The sequence below is a fragment of the Pelodiscus sinensis genome, chromosome 10 (genome assembly GCF_049634645.1).
Source record: "Pelodiscus sinensis isolate JC-2024 chromosome 10, ASM4963464v1, whole genome shotgun sequence".
NCBI classification, from domain to species: domain Eukaryota; kingdom Metazoa; phylum Chordata; order Testudines; family Trionychidae; genus Pelodiscus; species Pelodiscus sinensis.
The window spans coordinates 35,529,398-35,552,014 of NC_134720.1; the positions used below are offsets into that span (position 1 = coordinate 35,529,398).

At 41.2% G+C, this 22,617-nt stretch overlaps 1 protein-coding gene across 4 annotated transcripts in view; it reads right to left on the minus strand.

The window, feature by feature from the left end:
• The window catches only part of SI (sucrase-isomaltase), a 172,594-nt gene that overhangs the window by 19,747 nt on the left and 130,230 nt on the right, over positions 1–22,617 (minus strand). For all 4 annotated transcript variants that reach the window (XM_075937869.1, XM_075937870.1, XM_014573793.3 and 1 more), the window contains 12 exons: positions 19,753–19,959; positions 15,312–15,466; positions 12,874–13,042; positions 10,767–10,863; positions 10,552–10,664; positions 10,322–10,447; positions 9,154–9,282; positions 8,905–9,015; positions 8,447–8,509; positions 4,586–4,720; positions 2,632–2,716; positions 1,826–1,964 (listed from right to left, as the gene is read on the minus strand). In XM_075937869.1, the coding sequence (XP_075793984.1) occupies positions 1,826–1,964; positions 2,632–2,716; positions 4,586–4,720; positions 8,447–8,509; positions 8,905–9,015; positions 9,154–9,282; positions 10,322–10,447; positions 10,552–10,664; positions 10,767–10,863; positions 12,874–13,042; positions 15,312–15,466; positions 19,753–19,959 (1,529 nt within the window). The remainder of the gene's footprint in view (positions 1–1,825; positions 1,965–2,631; positions 2,717–4,585; positions 4,721–8,446; positions 8,510–8,904; positions 9,016–9,153; positions 9,283–10,321; positions 10,448–10,551; positions 10,665–10,766; positions 10,864–12,873; positions 13,043–15,311; positions 15,467–19,752; positions 19,960–22,617) is intronic.

Genomic DNA, 22,617 nt, shown 5'->3' on the forward strand with positions numbered 1-22,617 from the left:
GCAAGGCATGGGAAGAAGAGGAAGGGAGGGTACTGATGTCAAGATACCCCTCTCTCCAGCCTGTACCCCACCTCCACAGACCAGAGGGGGGCAGGGATTGAGAGAGTTTGCCGGCTGCTTTGGGGAATGGTGCAGGGCGAGGACAGAAGTGAGCCTGCCTTAGCTCCCTGTGCCACCAGCCAGAAGCCACCTTTGGTAAGTGGTATCCAGCTGGAACCTGCATGCCGCACCCTGGCCCCTGTCCTGAACCCCTCTTGCACTCCAAATTCCTGCCTCCAGCCTGATAAAAGTGAGTGAGGATGGAGTGAGCAGGGTTGGGGACTTGGAGCAGGGGAGGGAAGGAGGCGGGATGGGGTTTTTGAGTTTGAGGTAGATCCTGGATTGCAATTAAATTCAAAAAATGATCTCATGGTTGGAAGGTTGGAAACAATGCAACACGTTTCACTTTACTGTGAGTAGTTACATAGAGTTAAGAAGGATAATCGCATGACGAAAGTTATTTATGTGCTATGTGTTTGCAGGTCGAGTACCTAGATCAGAACTACTTGCAATTGGGGCTGCAGCCTTGCAGTCAGCATTAGGGTTCTCCAGAACAAACCTGTGAAATGCTCTGCCTTCTCAGGATCAAGCACCAGGATCACAAGTATACAGATTGCACTGGGACCGAGTGGGAGGAGAATGGAGGAGGGGCATGGTTCCCTGCATACCCATATGTAGACACACTCTGGCCCTTACTAGTTTTCACACTAGAATAACATTTTATGAATTTTGTATTGTTATTATGTGCTATGCAATGAAAAAATAACAGTGCTCATCATTTGCACTTTTGTAGTATTTTTTATTTGACTTCTCAAAGAGCTTTGCAAACACAGTTATACAAACTTCAGAAGTTTCATATGTTTGGTATGGATCAGATGATTAGTTCTCAACTGTGGATTGGGATCCCCAAGTGGGAAGCGGTCTCATTTTAATGGGGTTGCCAAAGCTGGTGTTAGATCTGCTGAGGATCAGGCCAAAAGCCCAAGCCTCACTATCTGGGACTGGGGCTGAAGACAAAGAGTGTCACCCCTTAGTGGCAGGGCTTACGTTACAGCCCCCCCTGCATGGGGCTGAAACTCTTGGGCTTCAGCTTTTGGGATCCCCAACCTGGGCTGGTGGAGCTCAGGCTTCGGCTTTAGGTCTCCCACCTAGCAGGAGAGGCAATTTAATATAACAGACCATCTATATTCCTGGCCAGCAAAAATAAACTCAATGGCGACCTTTAACCTGGTAAATAAAGCTGCATTTGTTGGGAACACATTGCACATTTCCAATGTAGCAATATCAGAAAATGGCAACCAGCTTTTCGGACCTGATCCAAAGCCCACTGAAGTAAATGGAATTATTCCAATGGATTGCAATGGGCTTTGGATCAGCCCCTAAATAAACTGTTTGCAATATTTAAATACATATTACAGCCAGTGCTTTTTTTGTAAGAAAAAAGGTGCCGGTACTCCAGGCTCAAAATTGTTGAGCCAAAAAGAAAGAAAAAAAAAAAAAAGCCGCACCGGGGATGAAATGCAGTCGCATACCATCACAAAAAACTGATTACAGCAGAAAAGATAAGATAACATTGAAAATACCTTAACTATAACTTATTAACAGTAAAGCAGAAACAAGCTAATAATGATGGAATTGCAGATCATTAAGGGTCAATTATTCTATAGAACCTAATCAAATGACATCAGTGGAAATACTCAGAGTTTACACCACAGTAATTGAGGCCATATTCTGACCTCCAAACACTGGGGGTTTTTTTTAGAATAAAAAAGTGAAAATGACTTACTAGTAGGTAGGTGGTGCCTGTGACCATCCATACAGACTATGTACATCATAGTGCCTGACGGGGGTCCCATCTGGCAGGAACTGTTGACTTTCCATGCACAGGGTCACGAGAGTCAGCCCTTTTTCCTTTTCTGCCAAAGCTAACAAGGAGGAGGAGATTAAAAGTCAAACCACTAAACTCTGTGTCAATAAGAAGCCAAGTAAGTCACGCACACTTTAAACCTCCATTTTTATTTTTTACTACTGCCCTCTTTCAATGGCCTGAGTGCTGATATATTTTGGGAGAACATTTAAGGCTATGTCTTCCTAGCAATTCGTCATATGGAATGATGGCAGGACATATCCTTGATGGCATCATCCCAAATTTTTGACAATATTATGACCAGCAGTCTTGTGTACTGGTTAATGACCACAATATTATTGCAATCTGGATTTGAGCATGAACCATCATTGTTCTCACTACAAAAGTGCAATATGAATTCATGGTATTAGGTCCTTAGTTTGGATTTTATCCTCATAATTTTAACTACAGCTCTAGAGTATATCATAGGAAATAAACTTAACTACAAGATTATTGTTGATGCTTACAAGCCTAAGCCTTAAGCATGGTTTTAATATGAACAAGTACATTAATGCTTAATATTTTATGTGAGGTTGGGCCAAATAAACTTTTTTTTTTTGAGTCACAGTGAACAATTCACAACATAGGAACTAGTTTACAAATCTTTTCTACTGGGTAACAGAGGATATTATTTAATAACGAGGTGTGTAACAATAAGAATGCAAATTACAAACAAGAGTCCTTACATGGCATATAAGGGGGGTTGTTTAGAAGTGGATCTCTGCAGCCATCAACTGCTCCATTAATAAAGCTTGCTGGTTCATTCATGTCCTAATTATTTTTTAAAGAAAAGAACACAAATATTCAATAACTTCATCCTGAACCCATGGCAGCTCAGCTATTCAATGAACTAAAATTTCCTAAATGTGCCAATTTGAGTTCTAAGAGAAACAAATCAAATATATCACCTAATTACAAACAAGTGAGCAATCTATTCAATACAAATGGAAAATTCACCATTACCCTTCTGCTGACAGATGCTGTGAAGTTATGAATGTTATTTCATTTTCCCACTAGCTTTTGGCCTCCCTGAGCTCTGACTGAATTAATTACAATGCTCCCTAAACTTGCATTTTATTTCCATAAAGGCCACCGCTTCTTGGCTCCTGGCTGAGAAGCTATGGACATGGTTTTATAGCTCTCTATGGAGTACATCTGTGTCATTTCTGAAGTAGCCAGGGAAAGAGAGAAGATCGCACATAAGGCAGAGGGGTGCTCTCTTTAAGCCTAGGAGCTGCATATGTATCATGTTTCTCACACAGTTCCAATTCTATTTTCCATATGCACGCAGAGTAGTGCCACATGCTCATTGAAATGTGCCCACGGAAATGTCCCCACAGATCACTGCAATCTGAACTCTGTGCTTATATTCATCAGTCAAGCATATTACTATTCAACCAGCTCCACTCTGCATCAACTTTGAATATTTTACTTGATCCAAAAACATTACTTGATCCATCCAAAACTTTACCCCTTTATTTGTTTTATGTGAGCTAACAGAGGGCATGTCTACACTACCACCCTAGTTCGAACTAGGGTGGTAATGTAGGCAACCGGAGTTGCAAATGAAGCCCGGGATTTGAATTTCCTGGGCTTCATTTGCATAAAGCCGGGCGCCGCCATTTTTAAATGTCCGCTAGTTCGAACTAGGGTGGTAGTGTAGACATACCCAGACAGACATTTGTGTTGGGTTCAGTAACACAGAATAGAACCGTAATGGTTTTTTTTTCACAGCTTGTCAAAGTACAGTCTAATGATATTGATGATGTTTATCCTAATTGACATATCATTATTGCCCTGTATTAATAAACTTAGAAATTTCTATGTTGGCATATTTCTTTGGAAGATGGCTACTTTTTTCTATAAATGAAAGCCATATATATTGTAATCTCTTGACAGATGTCTATGGAATTTAGACAAACATCTTCCAATAAGACTGGTATGTGTCATAATCTCCTAGACTGCTTTGAAATTCAACCCAAACATACATATACCAGCTATTTGTATAAAACATACTGCAGGAACACAGATTTTTTAACAGCATGTTTTTCCTCATGGTGATAATTCAGTAACCTAGTAACATTGGATCTCTATAATTATTTAGAAAACAAGTTGATGATCTTTTACAGTGATTTCAGGAGGAGCTGTTAAGAGAACATTATTTGTCAAAACAGTACTGGCTGATATGACCCATTTTGGATGTGTGGATGTGCACTGTACTCTCATCACATCTAAAGATATTACATGAGTTGTCTATGTAGTCTACATTGCTGCATTTCAGGCAATCTGCAGTTGTTTGCATAGATTCACCATAAAGTCAGAGCTGATTCTTGAACTCCCACAGAAAGCATCATGAAATGTGACCCTCAGGCACAGAGTCACAAGAACAAAGAGCATTAAACAAATGCATCCAGTTTGTAGTTACGGTTGAGTCTAACACTCAGGTTTCCTCACCATGGATTCAGCTATTGAAATGAAGAAGCAGTGAACATGCTAGCAAATATAATTAACTCTTTAGTAGCATGAATGTTACTGAAGCCTTCTTAGAATGGTAGGAATTTCCTGAAAACAGTAACAAGTGTCCTACAATAAGGTGTATTATTGAACAAAGAAACAAAACAAGAAAAGGTGCACACTTACAGTCCATAAGCCATCAAATTTCACACTCTTCTGTGGATCAACTGGATTAGAGTGGAACTCCACTATTTCTTTTTGCCACCACTGTGCTGTAGAATTACGGAAGAAATCTGGGAAAGCTGCATAAGCTCTGTACAACTTAAAAAAGTTACATACAATGTATGAAAAGAGACACAGGTATTGGATATCAATGTAGTCAACTGCTTTCACAACCTAAACAAACTAAATCACAGGACTAAGACTGTAATGAAAGTATAGAAATTGATTAAGATGCACCTATGGTGGTATGAAACGCAATCTTAAAACTAGTATTCTCTATTAACTATTCAAGTAAACATATGTCAGACTGAAGTAAATAGTCTTAGGTAAACAAACTATCAGATTAAATATACAAGCCATTTTTTTAAAGGTGCAAGAACACCAAAAGATTGCCACCAGAGTAAATAGCAGAGTGAGGGAGACCATGAGAGGCAAAAAGACATCCTTTAAAAATTGGAAGTCAAATTCAAGTGAGGAAAATAGGGAGGAGAACAGGCTCTGGCAAGCTAATTGTGAGGGTATCATAAGGCAAACCAAGAAAGAATTTGAAACGCAACTTGCTCAAGATATAGAAGCTACCAATAAAATTGTAAGTACATCAGAAGCAGGAAGCCTGCCTGACAGGCAGTGGTGCTACTAGATCACAAAGGTGTTAAGAGATCTCTCAAGGAAGGCAAGGCTATTGCCAAAATACTCAATGGAACCAATTACATCAGAGGACATGGGAGAGATACCCACACCAAAGCTATTCTTTTAGGGCAACAAATTTAGACAAAGATAATTTATTGGAGAAGAGACAACCTGGCTTTTGTAAAGAGAAGCCTTTCTTCACCATTCCATGAGAATTTTTCAAGGGGAGGGGGTCAATAAGCATGTGTATAACAGTGATTTAGTGGCAACAATGTACTTGGATTTTAAGAAAGCCTTTGACAAGGTCCCTCACCAAAGGCTTTTAAGCAAACTATGTAATTGTGGGATAAGAAGAAAAGTCTTCTCATGGACCAATAATTGATTGAAAAATAAGAAACAAAGGGTCAGAATAAAGTCAGTTTTCACAATGGAGAGAGGTGAACAGCTGAGACCAGAAGGGTCTGTACTGGCACCTCTTGTTTTAAAAAAAATTGTGAATGAAAAGATGAAGAGTGAAATGGTGACATTTGAAGACGACTTGTAAAGGTATCTCACAAAACTGGGCAACAAAATGGCAGATGAAATTCAACTTCAGTAAGCGGAAAGTAATGCACATTGGAAAAAATAATCCCAATTATGCACATACAATGCAACTATATAAATCTATGGTGCACAGAACTTTGAATACTGTGCTCAATTCTGGTCATCTCATTGAAAAAAATATTGTGGCACTGGAAAAGATTCAGAGAAGGCCAAGAAGATGATTCAGGGTATGGAACAGCTTCTATAGTAGGAGAGACTAAAAATACTGGGACTATTCATCTTAAAAAACATATCACTAAGGGAGTTATGATAGAGGTCTATACAGTCATAAATGGAGTAGAAAAATTGAAGTGTTATTTATACTTTTGCACAATACAAACACCAAGAGTCACAAAATTAATAGACAACAATTTTAATACAAACAAGAGGAGATACTTTTTTGCTCTGTTCTGTACACTCCCACTGAAGTTTTGGTACATGCCACTGTCAGAGACATGTTCCTGGGATAGATGAACTATCAATTTGACCCAGTATGTCAGCTCCTATATTCTTAAATAATGTCAGTATTGCTCACCTCACATGCCTCAATTCTTAATACAGTATGGACATGTAAATCAATACTATACATAAACTATCACAAAAAAAGGTTGATGTAGAAGATGTAGAAAGCCCCAGACAGCTTTAGGAATTGAATCAATATATTGGTTTCAGTGGGAGATGTTGCTGCTCAAGACTCCATATAAAGGATGCTTTATGTTCCCTTGTTTGTGCCTGGCCACATTCATAGGCCAGGTTTGAACGGCTCATATGTGTAGAAGTACTGTAAGGTAATAGGGGACATAAGGTGAAATGCAGCCTCTATGGCTATGTGCTCACTAGAGTAAAAGGAACAATTTCCAGACTGGGTAGACAGAGCAGTAGTAGCTCTGATTGAGCTTGTGTGATAAAGAGGGGGTAACTGTGTTAGTCTGTAATTTTAAAAATAAGTAGTCCAGTCCGGTGGCACCTTAGTCTCTGAGGTGCCACATAACTACTCATTGTCGAAAAAACAGAAGTAAAGCTACCATTGTGAGAGCTACACACAAGTGTTTTTTAAGGTGATCCACCCAGAGTCCCTAGGGATGCACATAGGCTGCTTACTCCTCCCATTGCTTATTCTGATGTGGCTGCACTTCCATTTTTAGTGTATGAGTACTTAATCCAGAAATTACATTCCTAGTTCTAGCACAGACATATCCGATGCCACTGACTTCAATGGAGCCAGAATTTCACCTTTTGTTTCACCATGGCTGTGTCTAAACTGGCAAGTTTGTCTGCAAAATCATCTGCTTTTGCGGAAAAACTTGCCAGCTGTCTACACTAGCCGCTTGAATTTCCACAAAAGCACTGACGATCTCATGTAAGATTGTCAGTGCTTTTGCAGAAATACTATGCTGCTCCCGTTCGGGCAAAAGTCTTTTTCCGAAAAACTTTTCCGCAAAAGGGCCAGTGTAGACAGCAGAGATTTGTTTTCCGCAAAAAAGTGCCGATCGCGAAAATGGCGATCGGGGCTTTTCTGAAAATGCTTTTAACAGAAAACTTTTCCGTTAAAAGCATTTCCGGAAAATCATGCCAGCGTAGACGTAGCCCTTATGTTTCCTTAAGATTCTAGTATAGGGAAGTAAGGAGAACTAAAATATAAAGGAATGGCTCACTAGGAACACTAGAGATTGTATCATATGAATATTTGGAGTATTTAACAGACAACCTTGTGTGTAATTAGCAATAGTGCTGTTCAATGCTTCCAATTTTGTTAAGATTTCATTAGCCACCTCTAGTTTTCTTATACAAATTGTAGATGTAGTAGTTTATAAAATATGTTTAATATTAATCTATTATTTACAATTTGTTTACAGCCTTACAGACCAAGTGGGAATGGAGTTTCATTATACTAAGACTGCTAGACCATGGGTGGCCAACCCATTCTGGGCAAAGAGACAAGGTAGCAATGGATCCAGCACGAAGAACAAGGTCAAAGTTGTTGAGCAAAAAAAAAAGACTACCCTTCTACCCCTTTAAAAGGCCCCAGTTGTGTTTGGTCTAAAAAAAGACTCTGTCCCTTTAAGAAAACACATTTTGAAGCTTTTGGGCCACAGCAGACTCCTGTTGTCTGCCACCATCTTTATTTTTGCAGCTTTCATGGCTGCACCAGATGGCTCCCCTGCCCAGGTTAGCACAGGGAGCCGGGACGAGAGGGCCATTTTTGAGGGCATGGGGGTGACTTTTGAGCCATGGGGGGGGGAGGGGAGGAAGAGCCGCATGTGGCTCGCAAGTTTCGGGTTGGCCATGGCTGTGCTAGACTATCCTCGTCCTGAAGATCTTGCTGATTAAATGCATAAAACAAAAGTGTTGGAATGAGAATATAACTCACAAGCGGAGTGACTTTCTGAAATATCATGTTAATTTCATGATTTTCCCCAGTTAAAAGAAAACCTTCATGGGTGTGTGCTAGCAGTGATTAATGAATTGGAAAGACAAAGGAAGGGAGAAGGAAAGGAGAGAAGAGAGACAGAGAAGGAAGGATGTAAGGAAAGAAGACTAGACTGAGTTGGAGAGACTATGAGAGAAGGAGGGGCTGAAGGGAACACTGATGGAAAAGTTAAGTGTACCTACCTTGAGCTGTGTATCTAAATCTGAAGACTCGTTAACTGTGACATTAGGATAATCTGGCCAAACCTAAAGAGAAATGAGGGAAGAACAAATTAAGCTAAACTGAACTGATTTATATGTAGTTTCTGAGGCCTATTACAGTTTTTAAAATGTACTTCTTGGAGGTCAGCATGCACACACAGCTGCACAGAAATGTTACCTTTTGCAGTGTGCATACATTTAGCACTGTACAAAATCAATTCCTGCTATGAACATGCACTCCCTTCGTTGAAGGAAAATAGAGATACAGCTGAATATCATTGTTAGTGATAGCACTATTGTACTCTAAACCATCTCTCTATTACCTGTCCTGGAGGCATTAACAGACACACTGGACAAGTGGGGTGGCAGGGAAAGCCTGAGGACTACACATAAATCCTCAATTTAAAAAAATTCGGAAACCACAGATCTCACAAGTGTACCTTTGCCCAGACAATCTCATTGCTGCTAGGCCGTTTGATGAAGACATCATTCTGCACACCTCTTGTAAATGCTGGATAATCATTTGTTTCATTGCCCGATATGGGTGGATCCTAAAGTGCAGAGAGAAGCCTGGGTTTTAGTTACATTAAGGAAGCAAATATGGACATTATTTAATTCATTAAGTGAATTAAGGTATTCAACTATCTGTAAGTATGCTAAGTGAAGAAAAAAGAACCAAAACTGCTAACCAGAATAATGATGAATCTCATTCCTTCATCTTTCATACGATTAATCAGAGCAGGAAGTCCTGAAAAGTTTGGGCTTAGAGTAAAGTCTAACTTCCGGTCCATGTAATCAATGTCTGTAAATTGCACATCCTGCAGTAAGTGAAAACAAATAGGTTAGAAGTTATTTTAGAAGTCAAAGGTGTAATTAACTTTAGAAAGTCTCATTCAGACTGGGGCTATGTCAACACCGTGGGAGGTTTCCGGGATACCCCTGCATTCCAAGGAATGCATTTGCTGTTACGCTTTTTTTGCGGAAGAGCAAACGAGCTCTTTTGGGGAGCCCTGAATTCCTCATTCTACGATGGATAAGGGCTCTGCCAAAATAGGAGATTTTTCCGCCATTTGGCCCCATCTAGACTGGGCCAAATGGCTGAAAAGCCTCTTCTGGAAAAGCGATTGGAAAAATCTATGCAAATTGCAGAGCGCAATTTGTGTAACTTTCTCCGACAAAGGACTGTAGTGTAGATCTAGCCTGGGTTAGCTTTAGAATGTTCAAATGATAACATCTGGGATTCTTATTTTTTCTCAGTTAGTTTGCCTAATATTTAAAACACAAGAAAATAAATTAGCAAAATGCTGCTTTTTAAAGAAAAGGTATTGGGCTAGATTCATCACTGTGAATTTCCACCAGGAGGAAGTTGGGTCAACTTATTTATAGAGAGGCACAATGTAAGAGTTAAAGGAAGCACCATTTTTAATATACATATTTTAAAAGAAAAGAGATACTGAAATTGGGGCTTTATACCATGCAGGGAGAATGCCATGAAAACAAAATGGTATGATGCAACAGTAGTTCCAGAATTATCATTTTAGACATGATGGAAAAACATTACATCCCTTTAACTTAAGCAGTAGTTTATGCTGTCAGTTGCTCAGGTCAAGAATTCAATCCTCCAAATAAACTGAATGGGATTTGTTAAATGTGGGGGCTTTACAAAAATGGAGATGAACTGCTATAACCTTCTGACACTTGGGATAAACTTTCCTGCGCAGAAGAAGTGGATAATAGGGTTTCAGTATAATATGTAGGGTTTTTTTCCCATAATTATTTCCCACTTCTTTCCTAGAAAACAAATCTATGGTTAGAGAATTCAAATGACATCACTGATAGTAACTGCAAACAACATACATAAGGTATCCGAGCTGCCTTCATTTCTTCATACAGGTCAGAGATTTCGGTGTCATTTTTGTATCCATAACGGCATAACTGGAATCCCAAAGCCCAGTATGGTGGCATAACTGGTCGACCAATTAGCTAACAGCAATAAAATAGGGAGAAGAAAACATTACTTTATCACAGTGATATTGAAAATAGGACAAAACACCATTAATTGTATAACTTTAACATATCAATCCTACTGCAGTGTATTCCTGAACAACAAGCTCTGGCGTTGGACCCAGCACCATGTAAAAGTCCAGAATTCCTCCGATAGTGCGATATGTCAGAGCAGGAGTTGGCTGGAATGTGACATCTGAAAAGACAGAGCATATATTCAGGCACCAAGTAATTGAATAAATCATTGTTATGAGAAAGTGCACAATAAAGAAATTATTTCTGAAAGTAATTTTTTTACCCATTCCATTACTGTTAAACAAGAAGACCCCATGAGCATTTCCATCATTTTCCAGGCCCATGTAAAAGGGGTGGACTCCATAGGAATTCAGCTTGTACTGCAAAAATAAGAAAAAAGACCTTCAATTTATTGCAGGTATTTCATTTGCTTTTCTTATTTAGTTATTTACAATGAATTAAGTGTACATGGAACATCCTGTCATGGAACATCCTTAGTACATGGAACTAAGCAATGTATTACTAGAAAACCAATGCTTATGGGGCATTCATTTTAAAAGGCAAAGAAGTATAGTTTGCTAATCAAATGCACTTTCATCTCTGTAGTTTCACAAAATTCTTTCATAAAAATTTCTCCCTATTGTGGCTTAAGAACATTAGAACGGTTGGACCAAAGGCCCATCTAGCCCAGTATTCTGTCTTCCGACAGTGGTCAATGTCAGATGCCCCAGAGGAAGTGAATAGAATAGGGAATCATCAAGTAATCCCTTTACTGTCACCCATTTCCAGCCTCTGGCACAGGCTAGGGACACCATTTCTATTCATCCTGGCTAATAGCCATTGATGGACCTAACCTACTGGAATGTATCTAGTTCTGTCTTGAACCCTGTTGAAGTCCGGGTCTTCACAACTTTCTCTGGCAAGGAGTTCCACAGGCCAACCATGAGCTGTGTAAAGAAAGACTTCCTTTTGCTTATTTTAAACCTGCTACCTAGAATACTAGTATACTTGTTATTGTTGTTTCCCCTGTAATGTGGTAGGTGCAACATTAATGTGCAATTCTTATCACTGAATCACGTTTCATAAAGATACAAGTCAGGATGCGCCAGTGATCAGTCTTAGCCATTTTATAGATGTACATAATATAAATTATTATTTACATCTGAAGGCCTAGACAGACTCACTTCCTTTTCTTTCTTTTTGCAGGCTGAGGCCCCAACTAGGTACATTTCTACATCTTCTTAGGAAAGGCCAGTTTGGGCAGCAGACCCAGACTATAAATTCTTCGTGTCCCCTTAACCCAGAAGAGATCATCCAGGATGATGTTGCAATTCGCCAACTTTTACTCACATGTATAGAAATAGCCTTAATGCGATAAAAGGCTGATTGCATCTGAGCTAATGCCTGCCCTGCTCATAGAAATATTTGACAACTGGATTCTCCTTGCTTCCAATTTCTTGTAGCTGACATCTTGGTGCCTCATGGTGTCCCGCGGAGTTGGGGGATGTTCAGATTTCAGGACCTGCTACTAATCCATCTCGCTATAGTAAATGGAACCATTGTGCTTATATTCCTGGATATCTCTGCCCACAACTTCAACTACAGGGTGGATGTGTGCTTACAGAATTGCTAGGCACTGCGATTCCCATTAAAGTCAATGAGACCTCAGAGCACCCAGCATCACAGAAAACCTTCCCGTCTCCCCTCCCCCCACTACCACCAATTCTTCCCTTCCTCTATCTGTCTATATAAACTTTGCGTTTGAGGGTGATTGTCTATGGGTTGCTTTCCCTGTCCTCTCTATAAATGGCATATCTGCAAAGAGGATAAAACATCTGCCAAGACTTGTTGATAAAATATTAATGCCACAATATTTCAGGCTAAAAGTGGATTTTACAAAATGCCCTTCCACAAAATAATCAAATCTTAAAAAGTTAAAAAAAAGTTAAATTTTCAGAACTTGGGAAGGATGAGAGAAAACTGGCAAACAATATTTTCGAAATCAGTTCTCCAATTGTGCTCAGCTCTTGTAGAAACTAGCATATACCACAGAAATAGAGGAATTGACATCATAGATGAAATTTGCTATCCCATCTCCCAATGTGATAAATATCAGATGCTTCAGAGAAAAATGCAATTAATCCAAAATGAACAGTTCTGAAATAGTTTGGTTTAACAGAAGTTTTATATAGCTACTAAACTTAGTTGTGGTTTGTTGTAATGATAAAAATATCTGTGAACAAAGTGCATCATGCATCAGTGTTACTGTCTTAAATCATTTATTTCAAACAAAAGATACTATAGTCACCATGGAAAACCCAAAGTAATGCACATCAAGAGCACAGTTGCTGATCAGGAAAGAATCTAATGCAAACATCATGGATACTTACACCAGGGGACTGGTCTTTGGAAAACATTCCCCAGGTGTTCCAGTTCATATCACGCCGAAATGTAGTATGTTCAGTTTCACCAAATCCATAGATATACTGTGATGGAAGGCGGGTAGAAATCTGAATGAACATGTCACTAAAGGTGAAGCCAGGTACCTGAGAATCCCAACTGAAATAGAAAAATTATCCCACTTTCATCAGTAAAGAGATGAAATACATACAAAATGTTGGCTGAGACTTTTGAAAGTTAGAGAGAATATGTAGTATGTTAGCCATATAGTTGCTAGTATAAATGAAGAAGAGGATGACTGTCTAATCAGGTAGCAGATTATCTGTGCCATAGCATACGGATATTAGGTATTATTCAGTACATACTAGAATTTAGTTAAAATGAAAACTGAATACATATTACAAAGTTTCTTAGAACAGAAAGAAATGTTAATTAATCTATATATTAATTTAAATTTTAGTGAGAATTTTAAATCCAGTATATTGTATGCTTAGCAATGATGGGGAAGGAAAAGAGATATTAAAGAGTCTGGCATGTCAAGGCTGAAAGCAGTTCTGTTGGCTTAGATAAATACCTGGACTTTCAACCTAAAATCAAATTGTTAGACTTTTGGGTCTCTTCGGTAATTTGGGCTGCTACTCAAGAGAAAACTAGAACCTTTCATAGATTCACAAGAGTCCAAAGCCAGAAAAATATTGTAAAATAATCTAGTCTGAGCTCCTGTATAACATAGGGGAATTCTGTACACCTCTGCATCTCAGGTAAGGAGTGAATATTGATATTCACTTGATGAACACCCTTGGTGCAGTAGCCAAGCCAATAAGAGCATCTCTTTTTGATGATATCTCTCTTCCTAGACTACTAAATGATGAGGGAAGAGAGTGTTTAGGTTCAACAGTGTTTTAGTCCAACTCTTCTCCCAAGAGAAAAGATCCTATGAATTTAGAGGAGTACCTGACTTGTTTGGAATGATCATCTATCTTCCAGAGATGAAGCCATGTGTGTCTTCTGGCAACTTAGCTGAATGTCATGGCCCTGGCAGAAAACCTCATAGCAGCCATTAAAACATCTGCTATTAATGCTATTCCTAAGGAGAATTTTTAAACTATGGACTCAATGACAGGTTGGCTGTGAATGCGCTTCAAGTTCTTCCAGCAATGACACTATAGCTTGAAAAACACATGCATGCCATCACAGATGTTTTAAGGGGGCTGAAGAAGCATCAAATCGTTACTAAATGTGGCCTCCACCTTGATATCTATTGGATCCTTGGGAAAAACATCCCACTTGGATGGAATAATCCAAGATTAAGTCTGGCATTCTGAGACATGTATATGCAAGAGGCCATTGTCATCCTTGGTTGGACTGAAGAGTTTTGGACAGAGAAACAAAAGAGTGTCATCTGTCCATTGGAATATAAGCTAGTGTGACTGTGATGCATATCTCTGCCTGATCTTATTCTTTGCATTGGCCATAGCGTTGATTCGTCTACATGTAATTGATGTCTGAAGACAAGGATACCATTTTGGATATGGGATTTTTAATTTCCCTGAACGAGCCAGTCAGCCAGATAAGGAAATATCTCAAGGGATAAATGGTGAAGATGCGCTGTCACTATTGCCATGCAATGGTCAGCACCCTCAAGGGATGTGTTACTCTGATAGGCAGCACTATGTACAGCCGGTCCCTGAGTTATGAATGTATTACGGACCAAACGCTTGGCCGTAACTTGGAACGGTTGTAACTCAGAACCCATTGAGTTACATTGCGACTGTGCTGTTCGTAAGCGCGGATCGCATTCGTAACTTGGAGCCCGCATTTAAGACTGCTTTGGTCGTAAGTTCGGATGGTCGTAAGTCGAGGTGGCTGTAAGTTGGGGACTGGCTAGTAATGCATATTGCCTAACAATGAATCAAAGACTATTCTATGGCTAGGATGTACTGACACATGAAAGTATGTATCCTGCAGTCTGAAGGGAGTGTATGAATCCGCCATTTTCATGGAAGGGATAACAAGTGCTAGAGTAACCATTGTGTGTTTCATTTTCTTGGTTAATCTGTTCAACTTGGAGCTAGGTATCTACAGTTCTCACCCAAATGGGGCTTTGGAGCTCTCTCTGCTCACTCATGATCAGGGTCAGGCTCTTTAGAGCACATTGCCTTTTTCAAAAAAACACTTTTAAAACTTTTCCAACTATGCTATTTTTTACATTTCCAATTCCAATGTACAAATATCCTAAAATAATATATAGATTTTGCTGAAACAGTATCAATTTCATTAATTTAACATCAAGTACTTTTCACTAGTGACACAATGGCAGTTTAACAAAATGCAGCCTATTCAAAGCTAAGCCAGTATTTAGGAATTTCCACCAAACCTACAGGTTAAAATTAAAATGGCATCCACAGCCAACAAAGTTTTTACTTACATAACTGTTCCAGTGCTTCTACGCCGAATCTGAATACCAAATGGATTGTTCTTAATTGTCACTTCATAGAGTCGACCTGTTTCTGTACTTGTGGAAGGATTGGGGACAAATAGTGGTACTGGAACTTCATATCTTTTATTGTTGGCATCATAAATCTATGAAAAGAAAGGCAATACTCTTGAAGTGCAATACATAAGACCTTTTTCTATGTGACTACAGTTTTTATAAAATGTTCTCCTTCGTCAAAAAGTGATAAAAATATCATTTGTGTGTGAAGTCATTTTCAAGGATGTAAGTAAAATTTATAGGGGACATATCAACGTACGTTATAGTTATGGTCCCTGTACACTATTACAAATTTGACCTACATTCTGTGGCTAATATTTTCCTGGATTTTGCAGTAACATGAGGCTGCTTAATTTCAGGTCCATCAATGGGGGGAAGGGAGGGATATAGAGGGCAATTGCCTCAGGGCCTGGTGATTCTAAAGGGCTCAGGACTCCCGGCTGCTGCTGTAACAGTAACCTTTAGAATCACTGCTGGAGTGCTGCATGGTGCTATAGAGCCCTGAGTGGGGTACAGAAGGGAGTTTGGGTGACAGAGGCAGTTGTGATCTAGAGCGGGGGGACTGAGGTGCAGGGGTTTGGTTTGTGACCTAGGGTAGGAGGTGACTGTTATCTGGGGCAGGGGGTTGGGGTGCAGGAGAGGGGATGAGGTTTTAGGTATGTTGAGTGGGGGAAGCAGAGGGTTGGAAAAGGGAGAGGTCCCAGAGGCAGGCTCTGGCCAGGAGACTTACCAGCCAGTAGCCCAACCAATATGCCTGCCTGCTGAGCTTAAACATTTTTCAACCAGCCTGCCTGCCCAGGCTGCAGGGCCATGTGCTTGTGTGAATAACTGAGCCAGAGGGGAGGAGGGTGTGGTGGGGCAGGGTGCTTTGTGTGCTGTCCATTATTCAAACAGGTAGCTCTCATTGTCCAGTTTCTGGCCAGAAATTGGCCAATGGGATTTTGCTGGGGGGGGGGGGGGTAAGGGCAGCACCTGAAGACTTCCCCCCACCATTCCAGGATCACAGATTTGAAAGAGAAACAGCCCCACAGCTGCTTTTCTGAGTGGCGTGTAGGGCTGCGGGGCAAGAAGGGGTGCCTGCCTGGGGCTCCCCACTGCATCTGCAGGCTGGATTCAGTGACTTGGTGGGCTGGATGTGGCCCATGGGCCATATTTTCCCAGGCCTGGTCTAACTCCATGTTTTGTATTAAAGATGAAAACCATGGTTGTGACTTAAAGACTTGAGATGACAAGCATCTAGAGATACGTATTTGCAAATATGTTATACTAGAAAATGTAACCCTGTGTTGCTTGGGTCCTTCAAGGCAGGGAGCAGGTGGTGGTGGTGCATGCGCAGGAGTCAGGACAGGGCTTTGGGGTTATTGGGAGAGCAGGACAGGAGGCTTGGGGAATGGAGGATGTGAGAGATAGAGGTTGGGGGCGTGAGGAGGACCTGAGGGTGGAGGTCCCATCCAGCGGGGCTTTCTCTCCCTCCTCCCCGGCCAGCAGGGACCTTCTGTCTCTCCCAAGTCCTTCCTGGCTGCCAGGAGCCTTTTGTCTCCCCACAGCCCCACAGTCATCTCAGGCAAGGGGAGATACTTACCTGGTCTGATGGTAGGCAGGATGTGGGAGCCCCAGCACTGCTGACCACTATCTTGGAGATATGGTTGCCCCTAGTGGCCTCTCTGAAGTATCATGTCCCTTCTCCCTGTGCCCCTCCCTTCCCATGTTATGAAAAACAATCCCATTCCCAGCACTTCCCATTTTCTTGGCACAATCAAACCCTGACCTTGCTTTAGGATAACAGGAAGCAGCATATGAAATTTGGTGGTCCTAGCACTTACCATTTAAGAATAAGTCTTGAACAAGCAAAAGCACAGACAGACAGATGCACATATTTGACACAGAGAGAGAGAGAGAGAGAGAGAGAGGGATAGGGTATGTCTACACTAGCCCCCTAGTTCGAACTAGGGAGGCTAATGTAGGCATTTGAACTTGCAAATGAAGCCTGGGATTTAAATATCTCGGGCTTTATTTGCATGTTCCAGTCAGGTCGCCATTTTTAAATGCCACTAGTCCGGAGTAACTGCCCGAGGCTACATGCGGCAGTTAAATGGTAATTCGAACTAAGTCCTTAGTTCTAATTACCTGTTACACCTCATTCCAGGAGGAGTAACAGGTAATTTGAACTGAGGACTTAGTTCAAATTACCGTTTAACTGCCACGTGTAGCTATGAGCAGTTAGTCCGGACTAGTGGCATTTAAAAATGGCGACTGGACGGGGACATTCCAATAAAGCCTGCGGGCTGGTGTAGACATACCCATAGAAAGATAGATAGATAGATAGATAGAGAGAGAGAGAGAGAGAGAGAGAGAGAGAGATGCAAAGCTTCTACCGTAATAACTTCCTAATATCATTCCTACATATATGGTAAAATGGCATAGGGTATGTCTACACTACCCCACTAGTTCGAACTAGCGGGGTAATGTAGGCATACCGCACTTGCAAATGAAGCCCGGGATTTGAATTTCCTGGGCTTCATTTGCATAAGCGGGGAGCCGCCATTTTTAAAACCCCGCTGGTTCGAACCCCGTGCAGAGCGGCTACACGGGGCTCAAACTGTTCGGACTAGGCTTCCTATTCCGAACTACCGGTACACCTCGTTCCGGAATAGGAAGCCTAGTCCGAACTACCTAGTTCGAGCCCCGTGTAGCCACGCTGCACGGGGTTCGAACCAGCGGGGTTTTAAAAATGGCGGCTCCCCGCTTATGCAAATGAAGCTCGGGAAATTCAAATCCCGGGCTTCGTTTGCAAGTGCGGTATGCCTACATTACCCTCCTAGTTCGAACTAGCAGGGTAGTGTAGACATACCCATATTTATTAACATAGAGTTGGGTGACCTTGCTACAACTGGTTACTAATACAAGAAAATATATACAAGAAAACATTTGAGTATACCGTTTTTTACATTAATTGGGGCATTAATTAATGTGTGTTGTAGTGAAACTTGGCTTTCATTAAGACTAAATTCAGATCCTTTGATTATTGTATTCTTCACATTTAGCACAGGGATTTTCAGTACTTGCTTAATTCTGTTGAGCAGTAACTCTTGTCTTGAGTAATTTCACTGATTTCAACTGGATGACCTGAAGAGTGAGGCATTTCTCAACCTGAGTAAGAATCTGGCCCAATGAAAGGAGTCTCAGAATGAGATATTACTCAGCCTGATTAAGGCAGCAGAATTAAGCTAGAAGAGTGTTCTGTGAAGGAAGACGATGCTGCACAGGTGGTTGAACTCTAAAAAATAAGTGGCTAGAGACTCCTTACTCAAGCTCTTGTATACCATAAGAGGCACCCCTCCAATGTTCCCTATACTCTTTTTCATCCATGTGCAGATTTTTTCCATCCATATAAAGGATAATTTTTAATGTGCATGGAGGCATATACAAATGTGTACCAACAGTAGAAACAAAAACTAGATGTGGGCACTCTGCTAATTAGCTGAGCGGCATTTGAATCTCTCCTGAACAGCTGCACAAGTGCACAGCTTATAGGAAACACTGGTCGCATCTGAATCCCTGTGTCTTTTATAAGGTAAATAAAGAGAAAACATCTCTATGGCACTTTATGAAGATGTTAGCTATAGAGGCTGATTTCTCTGAGCTCAAATTGGCTCCTTATCAATTATTGCCTCTACGCTTAGATAAAACCCTGCATATCACTGATGTTTGTTGAAATCCATGTAGCTCAGCTGACATACTAAACTGTCTGAAAAGGGTTTGCCAAGAACTGAGAAAAAGAAATGAGAATAAGCACTGTAGAACCTCACGCCACTTCTAAAATTCAGCATGTCAAGACATGGGACATGATGTGTTGTGATGTTACATATGGAAAAATCAAATGGCTCAGCAATCAGTATGGCAGAGTACTACAACAATATCAAATGGTACAAAGTTATCCACTTATTTGCACAGTGAGCCATCATTAGCAGTTTTGAGAAACGATGATCACTCTCCTTGGAATGATAACATAAAATGAAATAGCCTCTAGAACATTAGATCTCAGCTAGAGTAAGCATACCCCTGGAGCACACAGAGGTTTTCCACACAGGTCATCAACTCAGCTAAGTATTTGCCTAATTTTACAACAGTCTACATAAAAAGTACTAACCAAGTCAGTACAAACTCAAATTTCATACCGACAATTACAGTATACTGCTCTGTATACTACTCACTGAAATGTAAGTGCAATATTTTATTCCAATTGATGGGTCACTTCTTACCCTCCTCAGTAGCCATATTCAGTCTATTCACATTTTAATTCTGTAAAAGTGGAAAATTATCACCATCACCAATCTCAGCATAGACTGTGCCAGCAGATTCACACTGAAATTACCTTGAACTGCAACATGTTATTGTCATGGTATTTCACTTCTAAGCGAAGTGTGTTGATAGAGGGAGAACGGTCCCCATAGCGGTCAGGGATACTTGGATCTCTGGAGAGGTCAGCTGTAAGACCCAAAGCCGTATTTTGAAGGTTGCTGACAGAATAGCCATAATTACTTGGGTAGTAACACGATGGCACAAGTGAGTTAGAGACAACCTGAAAAATATATTGTAGATTAGAAAACAGTATGTGAGATCATTTTAATATTAATAAAAGCTATCCTCCCCATTTTTAACAAGCAACTCATATGAACAACTAGTTGCAAATGTTATTGTAACAGCATTGAACAGTATGAAAATGAACCCTAATGAAGAAAAAAGTGATTTATGCAACTGACATCAAAAGAAAACTTTTCGCCAATTCAATGATGTTCTCAGAGGATGACATCCCAATGCAATTAGATAGGTACATAGCAATGAGTTGCCAATTTCAATGCAGAGAATTTAAGTTTAGAAATATGAAGAAAAGAAATTATTTTTGATTCATCATCACTTGTTTACATTTAAAAACATCAGCACTTGATAATTTGTCTTTCCTTTGTTAAAATGTGTTTAAATAGAAGCAGCTCTCTTTTGTTTATAAAATTGTATTAGCAGTAGCAAGCAAAACTGCACTTAATGCAGGTGCTTAGCAGATGCTATTCTAAATCTTCCTGTTAAATTGTTTGCATCTTTCTGATATTTTCATTTTCAAAGTGAATTTTTTTCATGCTTTGAGTATGCATCCAGAGTATTTCCCCCCTGTAAGTTTGAGCATAAGCAACTCCATCCTTTATACATACTTGGACAAGGAATAATACTTCATTTCTCACCACTAAAAAGAAAAATTACAACAACGACAAAACCTTGCAACTTCCTCTCAGCAGCTGTACAAACAGTGTGTGTGAGGTAAAATCTAGCACGCCTCAATTAGCCCCCATTGACAAGAAGTGCCTTTTGTAGTTCAGGAGGAAATGACTGAGAATTCACCTAATTACTTCCTAATTTCATCGATTGAGCATACTAAGAAGATCTTTTCACTGAAGACTCAATCTTACTTCTATTATAATCAAGAGAAATCTTTGCCTGGCACACACATTACCATTGTCTTCCTTACTGTAGGCAAGCTTGTAAACAAACAGCTAAAGACAAAGATGAAAAAGAGGAAAAATAATAGGGATGAAGTGACACTTGAGAAAGTACTAAGGGTAGAAACCTTAATGTAAGGGGACAGTTAGTCCCTTACTAAAACTCAGTGGGAGTTTTTGGTAGGCCAGCTCCCAGTACCAAATGGGGAAGGATCAATGAGAAATCAGGACCCTGAGACTGACAGACCCCAGGGACAATGGGAGGAGGCCAACACTCCAGCTCAGCCTGATTGACAGGTTGGACAGATCAATGAGAGATCTGTGTGAGCTGGGATTTTCTGGGTCTCTGAGAGAAAAGGGAAGAGAGCTGAGAAGAGCAGCATGAAAAGCAAGCTGTGTGGAGAAACAGACCTGCTGTGTCAGAGCCAGGGACACACAGCCCAAGGAGTGCAAGCTCCGCTGAGGGGCAGACCTGCAGTGACGGAGCCACACACACACGGCCCAAGGAGCGCAGTCCCTGATCTGAGCTGCAGACCTGCAGTGACCAGAGAGCTAAAGGGGTCAGAGAAGCAACACAAGGAGCTGGAGTCTGGCAAAGCAGCACAGTCTGCAACTGGGTGTGGTGAGCAGCTGGGACCAGCAAAGGGGGGGAAAGAGGCTCTGGGCAGGAACACGCCACCAGCCAAGAGGCCCTACAGGCCAGACTTGGAGAGGGATTGTAACTCCAACTGGGAGAGGGGTCCTACCACCTAGAGCCTGAGGACGTGTGGTCACTGCAAGAGCCAGGGTATCCAACCTGCAACCCCCTGCAGCACAGCCAGGGCCTGAGAGAGCCCTGGGACCTATAAGGAACAGACTGTGAATTGTCCTTACACTCTGCAGACTGCTGTTTGTGATGTCCCCATGCTACAGAGCAGGACTGTGTGTTCTTATTTAACCTTTCTTGTTTCTCCTTATTCTTTTCTTTTTAATCAGTTGTTGTTTAATTAATTGTATTTGCTTTGAACTGTATGAAATGATCACTGGGTCAAGAAAGCATGCAGTGTGCAGAGAGCACCCTGGAGTGGGGACACCTTTAGGGTTACCAGGTAGACCCCGCAAAAAAAATGGACACACTTGATCATGGGCAGCCAGGGGTGGGGGAGGAGAACTGGGAGGGGAACCGGCCGGGAGGGGGGTGGGGCTGGCCAGAGGCTCCCAGCTGAGAGGCGGGGCTGTGATTGGCGCTGGGAGTCTCTGGTCATGTGCAGAAGCCGGGTGGGGGGAGTGGCTGGGAGTCCCAGCCCCCGCCCCGCCCGGCTTATGCATGTGACCACAGGTTCCTAGTGCCAATTGTGGCCCTGCCTCCCAGTCACTCCCCCACCCCTGCCAGGCTTCCGTCCAGCGCCCAGCCGGGTATTCAGAAAATACCAGACATTCCACGTGTCTGGTATTCTCCTGCCTCAAGTGACTACAAGGTCGGGGATTAAGCCTCAGAAAACATGGGCCCAGCCATGTTGGGATTTTGAGGAATCTGCTACTCAGGAGAATGGAAGGGGAGCCCTCAGGGTCAGGGAGGCCTTTGGGTAAAAGAAGTGGGAGCTGGGACTCAGATTCTTTCGCTGGTCCATTTCACCGAGGTAGTATAGCAGCCAGGAAAATTCCCCACAATAGCAGTACCATTCTCCACGCTTACATTAAGTTTACATTTTAGGAGGTGCTCAAGACACAGCTCTGGGGGATGCTGATGTCATTCTATTTTCTCTTTT